The 7,280-nt window shown below is 37.0% G+C and overlaps 1 protein-coding gene across 1 annotated transcript in view; it reads left to right on the forward strand.

Annotated features, from left to right (window-relative positions):
• Ubr3 (ubiquitin protein ligase E3 component n-recognin 3) overlaps positions 1-7,280 on the forward strand; it is a 135,167-nt gene that overhangs the window by 45,377 nt on the left and 82,510 nt on the right. Inside the window, exons 7-8 of the mRNA XM_029535740.1 lie at positions 951-1,081; positions 2,750-2,978. Coding sequence (XP_029391600.1) covers positions 951-1,081; positions 2,750-2,978 — 360 coding nt within the window. The remainder of the gene's footprint in view (positions 1-950; positions 1,082-2,749; positions 2,979-7,280) is intronic.

The raw sequence follows: 7,280 nt of genomic DNA on the forward strand, positions 1-7,280 counted from the left end.
TGAGACAGGGTTTCTCTGTATAGCCCTGGCTGTCCTGGAACTCACTTTGTAGACCAGGCTGGCCTCGAACTCAGAAATCTGCCTGCCCCTGCCTCCCGAGTGCTGGGATTAAAGGCGTGAGCCACCACCGCCCGGCTAAGTTTCTGATTTTAGTGTTTAAAATTTTTTATTATTTTACTTGTATGGATCTTTGGGGTATGGTTATGTCTGTACACTGTGTGTGCCCAGTACCTGCCGGGGCTAGAGGAGGGCCTAGGGCCCCCTGGAATTGGAGTTATGGATGGTTGTGAGTCACCATTGTGGGTGTGGGGAATTGAGCCTGGGTCTCTCGAAGCAGAGTTAGTGTTCTTAACTGCTGAGCTCTCTCCAGCCTCAACTTTTGAGCTGTTTGTTTTGTCACTTGAAACAGGGTTGTACTGTACAATCTTGGTTGTCCTTGAGGTCTTGTGCTCAAAGCATTTCAGATTTTGTAGCATTTTCCTCTTTGGATTAGTGATGTCAGGTTTAAAATTTGAAACTCAGTAGAAATTTTAGGTACATGGCTATGTTTAAGAACATATAAAACAGGGCTGGAGAGATGGCTCAGCAGTTAAGAATACTGACTGCTTGCTCTTCCAGAGGTCCTGAGTTCAAATCCCAGAAACCACATAGTGGCTCACAACCATCTGTAATGAGATCTGATGCCCTCTTTTGGTGTGTCTGAAGACAGCTACAGTGTACTTACATATAATAATAATAATAATAAAGTAAATGCTTGTTGTTAACCTTTTTAAGGTACTTAATGTTTTGGTATTTGTGTACTGAGGAAGTTGGTGGCCTTTTTTTACAATAGTGAAAGAATGATTGAATTGTGGGTGCTTTCAGATGAGTTTGATGGACTGTGGAATTGTATGGGAAGGTTTAAATGAGATGAGCAACTTAATTAGTGATACATTTTCTTTCTTGTACAGATCAATCCATAATGGATGTTTTGAAACATAAAAGTTTTTTAGAAGAACTATTATTTTGGACAATAAAGTATGAATTCCCACAGAAGATGGTAACTTTCTTACTCAATATGCTTCCAGATCAAGAGTATAAGGTATCTGTGACTTGCTTCCTTTTGGAACTTTGCTTTCATTGTTTTTTTATTGTTTGATCTTTTTCTTTTGTTGCATTTCTTAGCTGAGTCTCATTATGACATAAGTGTAAGGATATACCATGAAAGCGCTTTATTTCCTGTTGAAAGTCGGCTCAGAATACACAGAATCTCAGCTTTCTCTCAACTTAGCATTACTCAGCAGAATTGCCATTTCAAATTTCAAATTTAAAACTGTTATAAACAGTATTGTCTAAGGATATAAAATTTTACTTGCTCACAGATACACATCAGTTTTATCTTTGTTCTGTGAGGCCTACAACAAGATCTAAAGTTCTAGCTAGAAACCACTAGAGTAACATTACTAAACAAGTGGTACTGTGTGTGAAAGCAGTGGTGGGAGATAAACAGTAATAAAGTAAGTGCAGAGACAAGTGATCTGTAACCCAAGTGTTGAGTCCTCTGAAGAACAGTGACAAGGTGCTGCTATAACATGGAATGGGGTGATTGAGCTTACCTTAGGGATTAGCATGGGTTATGCTGCTGATGGGAGAATAGTTACTAATCAGATGCAAGTGTAGGAAGGGGTAGTTTCTAGTCCACCTCTGAGTACCGTATGATATGGTTATGACAAAATGTCATAGCTCAATGTCTCAAAAGAATAAAGTGTGTAGTGCTCCTTTGAATATTAGGAGAGACACTCTCAAGTAGCATTATTTTGGTCCTTTTTATACTCTAAAATGTGCAACAGGAAATTTATTTGTGACATAGACAGGAAATAAACCCAACCATAATTGATACTGCAGGCATTTGGCTAGACTGCTGGTCAGCTTTCAGAGCAGGTGGGGAGATTATTTGTTGTGGGGTAATCACATCGCCTCGATTGTTTAGTGATGTTACTCTGCTGGTTTCTAACCAGGACTTTAGGTATTATTTTTGTAGGTCTCATGGAACAAAGAAACTTTTTTTTTTTTTTAAATAAAGCCAAACAAAACAAAACAAAACAGGCTTTCTCTGTGTAGCTCTGACTGTTCTGGAACTCACTCTATAATAGTGCGGTGAACTCTGAAATCTGTTTTTGCCTCCCGAGTGCTGAGATTAAAGATGTTCACTACTATCACCCTGCTTAAGATAATTTTTCAAGAAATGGATATAACTTTGAGCAAGTAAAGTTTTATATTCTTGCCTTTTTTTTTTTTTTAAAGATTTATTTATTTATTATATGTAAGTACACTGTAGCTGTCTTCAAACACTCCAGAAGGGGGAGTCAGATCTCATTATGGATGGTTGTGAGCCACCATGTGGTTGCTGGGATTTAAACTCAGGACCTGGGGAAGAGCAGTCAGTGCTCTTAACCACTGAACCATCTCTCCAGCCCAAATTTTATATTCTTAAACCATAGTTTATAATCATTTCAAAACTTATATGGGTTAAAATGTTTATTATTAACCTTTTAAAACTATTAAAGTATTTTAGTAATGTTTCATAAATGGTAAAATATGACTTAAAATTATCATCATTATTTAATTACCTTTTCATTTACCTTGTATAACATCATATGGTACTAACAGCTTTAAAAGCTGATTATAATATATGATATAAAATACTAACAGCATTTTAAATTTAAAGTTAAGCTGATGTTTTCTTGTTTGCTATTTAAAAATTTTACAGGTTGCTTTTACAAAAACATTTGTTCAGCATTATGCTTTTATTATGAAAACACTGAAGAAAAGTCACGAATCAGATACAATGTCCAACAGAATTGTGCATATTAGTGTTCAGTTGTTCAGCAATGAGGAGCTAGCCAGACAGGTGACAGAAGAGTGTCAGCTCCTGGACATCATGGTCACTGTGTTGTTGTACATGATGGAGAGCTGCCTCATCAAGAGTGAGCTGCAAGGTAAGCTCCAGTTATGTCACTTGCTTGCTATTAGTAACTTTGTGCAACAAGTTTTAAACACACTTGTACCCTTACAAATAACTTCTGAAATAGTGTAAAAATAATACATATTAGGAAAGTAATTATTTGACAATTTGTAGTTTAATTTAAAGTTAAAGTCATTCCTAGTTCAGTCCTTCACAAATAACTGTTAACACTTTGCTGTATTTTTTTCTATATTTTTATGTGCTATTACTTTACTTACTGATAGAAATACTTAAAACAAATGTTATCACAGTGTGCATGTAATTTAATAATTGAAGGTATTATCATGGCTAACCATGCTTTATTTTATTATTAAACATGCTCTATGTTTTGGTCCTTTTGTTTTATTTTTTGAGACGGTCTCATTATGTAGCTCTGAGTATCCTGAAATTCACCATGTAGCCCATACCAGCTTCAAAATCTCAGAGAGCCATCTGCCTCTGCCTTCTGAGTGCTGGGATTAAAGTTGTGTGCCACCATGTCCAGTGTATGCTCCTTTTTAATCATAAATTTGTTGCTGTCTGCCCTAGATAATTTTATATAATTATACTTAAAATTTCTTTGAATTGGAATAAACCTTGCCATGTCTATATACCTTAGGAAGAACTTTTATCATCATCTTTTATGCCCAGTATATGGTTGCTACTTCTTGACCTACTGTTTCCACACATTTCCATTCTTGTTCCCTTCATCTACTTTCTCTTAATTCATGCCGTTGAATACTCGCTGTGTACTTGGCACTGTGATTGAATACTATAAATGTGTTGTCTTAGGTAAACTTCTGAAAACCCCGAGATTATTACCTTCAGCACCTGTATTTTAAAGATAAGATCCTAAAGTCCTTGGAAAGTTAAGTCATTTTCTACGGAATTAAATTGCCAACAAATGGCAATGCAAAGAAGGATTTCATGTCTCCTGATGTCAGAACTTTGATTCTGTGCCAGGACACAAGACAGTCCCACACTGAAAGGCTGGAGCTAAACCTCAAAACAGGGGAGATGGCTCAGTGGTTAGTGTGTGCCACACAACACAAGCATGAGGGCCAGAGCTAAGATCCTCAGAACTTGCGGAAACGCAGTGGGTATGGTGGCCCTATCTGAACTACTGGTTCCAGAAGTGTAGACAAGATACACAGAGCACGCTGGGTAGCAAGATAGACCACCCTCATAGCCTGCCTACCTCGATGACTGAGGTGGAAGAGGGATTTAGGATGATTCCCAACAGCAGTCTCATGCTTCCTGAGGAGAGGTCTTGTAGTTGGGCCTTGTGTTGTTTCTCTCTGCTGCTTTGGGTACAGCAATCATTTCCTGTTTTCTCATTGTACTTAGAAGTTGAGCTGTATCTTGAAAATTACTTTATCAGGCCCTTAGGTTTTTGTAGCAAGCACTTTACCAGCTGAGTTTCTCTCAGACTCTTCCCCCAACAGCTGCTTAATTCATGAAGTGACTCTTTATTCTTACTGTTAGTACAAAGAAAGCATTAATTTATTATTGTACAATATACTATTGATAGTAAATAATATACCTCTTTTACTTTTTAGAAGAAAATTAAAAACTCTTTTTGTCAGCCGGGCGTGGTAGCGCACCCCTTTAATCCCAGCACTCGGGAGGCAGAGGCAGGCGGATTTCTGAGTTCGAGGCCAGCCTGGTCTACAAAGTGAGTTCCAGGACAGCCGGGGCTACACAGAGAAACCCTGTCTCGAAAAACAAAAACCAAAAAAAAAAAAAAAAAAAACAACCAAAAAACCTCTTTTTGTCTTATGGGTTTTTGCTTTTATTTATTAGCATGACTTTTGAGCTGCACATTTCACAGTTTCTTTTTCCCATTTTGAAATACCATCTATAGTCTTTCATCTATATCAGTGATATTCACTGCAGAATTATACTTATATACTAATTATACTATATTAGACTTTTTTTTAAAAAACAGTAGTGTTTAGATTTATAAACTAGGAAACATAGAATTTAGAAATATATATATTTGTCACTCTACCTTATTTCAGTGAGACAAGGGTCTCACTGAACCAGAAGCTCCCGTATTAGCTAGGTTGGGTGGCTCTGGGGAGCCGCCTTTCTTTGTCCCCTAGCACTGGAGTTACAGACATGTGCAGTCCTACTCAGTTTTTTATATTGGTACTGGAAATTTGAACTCCGGTCCTTACTGGCAAAAACAAGTGCTTGTGCCCACTGAAGTTTCTACTCAGTCCATGTAGTCTATTTTCTTGACTAACTATAACTGATTTAGCTGTTCTTATATATAGTTTCTATTTGGCCTTTAAAGAGGAGTATTCAGGAAAAAGATGGTGAATTTGTCTCCCAGTTTTTAAAAAATAATTATATCAAAACAGTTCTTTATGAAAATGGTGTGACTTGTGTGTACAGGTTAAGTATATTACAGAAATTACATTATCTTCCAGCCAAATTCTAAAGCTGTCATTAAGCTTTAAAGCTTTGCCATGATTTTTAACATCACCTTCAATAATAGCATACCATTTCATAATGCATATTTATTGCTTTCCCAAAAGTACTATAAAATTTGTACATTTTTTTGTTAACAGTATTAGAATGTGTCTAAATTCCATTGAGTAGTTACAGATACTACAAGGTCTGTTTTTATTTTTTTTTTAAAAAATTCAAATAGTTTTTGCTTAGTCTTTGTATGAATTGTTACAAGGCACTGTTCTATCTTATTTATTTAGTTTCTTACAGTATTTGAGATCAAATCCAGACTAGTCTATATCAGGCATGTTTTAGCCTCTAGAGAACATTTCAACATTGCTTTACTGTTAGTAAATATTAGAGACAATACAATGAGGATTCACAACAGCTGAAGAATAAAAGGAAAAGCCTTCTAGATAGGTCTAGGACCCTATCTATATGTTCACTTTGTTACATTCATGGTTGTTTGTTTTTTGGTAGACTTTTAAATTTGTGTTTTAATTCATTTTTTTATGTCTCTGAAATTTTACAGTTTTTACAGTTTGCGCATCATATAGCTATAGAAATGTCTGCAGATACTGAAAAGCACTGATTAATCTTCTATCTTGTAAATCTGACTATGTACTGGAACATATTCTTTGGTTGCCTGTGTTTCCAACATCAGTATTAACAGGAAAACTCCACCAAGCTGGTGTCCTTTTCCACTATCCTGTGTGAGTGTGTGTGTGTGTGTGTGTATATATATATATATATATATATGTACACGAACACGATGTTAGCATGTGTCTGATACCAGAGTTGTCCAGCCTGTGAGCCTACACGTTATCTTGACTTTTGGTTAGCCTCTATGGATTTAGCAAACATTCAGACTGTCTCTTTTCCATCTTTGTCTTCACTCACTGTTAGCACAGTGTAGACACTTGCTATCTGTGGCCGTGCGCTGTCTCTCTAGTCATCATTACCCTCCAATAGTCATTCTCTATGCTGCACAGCTGACCACATTCTCTCCACATTTTGTCTCTTTAATGTATATGAGTGCTCTTTAGTTGTCTTCAGACACACAGGAACCATTATAGATGGCTGCGAGCCACCATGTGGTTGCTGGAAATTGAACTCAGGACCTCTGGAAGAGCAGTCAGTGCTCTTAACCTCTGAGCCACCTCTCCAGCCCCCACATTCTCTTTTTACTGTTCATTCCAGCCCAGTGGCTTTACCAACTTTTCGTATAAACTCTAAACCATCAGAGTTTATAGGACTTTGTGGCCTCATTTATACATCTGCCCTCTGCATTCTTTGTCTAAGTGATTTGGAACCTGGCCTCAAACAAGATCATCATTTGCTCTGCCTTCCCTAGTTTGTGTAGTGAGTTTTAACTCATGTTTCCTAGTATAGCTCTTAGCATAAAATGTCTGCCTTTGAATGTTAAATTAGCTGCATTTGTTCATAAGACTCCATGTACTCTCCTTTATAACCTTATCTCACTGTCTTCTTAGGTGTGTATGTGGGGTGGGGGAGGAAGAATTTATCTTACCACTTTATTATCGAAGATTTTTGTTCGTTGTATTTTGTTTTATTTGTTGCTGTTATTTTAAAATGAGGTTTCTCTGTGCAGCCCTGGCTGTCCTGGAATTCACTCCATAGACTAGGCTGGCCTTAAACTCACAGAGATCTGCCTGCCTCTGCTTCCTGAGTGTCACTACCTTCTGGCAATAAGTACTTTTTGATGAGTGCATTTCATTAAACCCTGGACTATTGTTCTTTCCATCTTTTTTTTTTTTTTTTTTTTTTCTTCCAGACAGGGTTTCTAACATCTCTTCAGGCCACATACTGAGCTTTTTTG

Source organism: Mus pahari, chromosome 3 (assembly GCF_900095145.1).
Source record: "Mus pahari chromosome 3, PAHARI_EIJ_v1.1, whole genome shotgun sequence".
In the NCBI taxonomy this organism is placed as follows: Eukaryota; Metazoa; Chordata; class Mammalia; order Rodentia; family Muridae; genus Mus; species Mus pahari.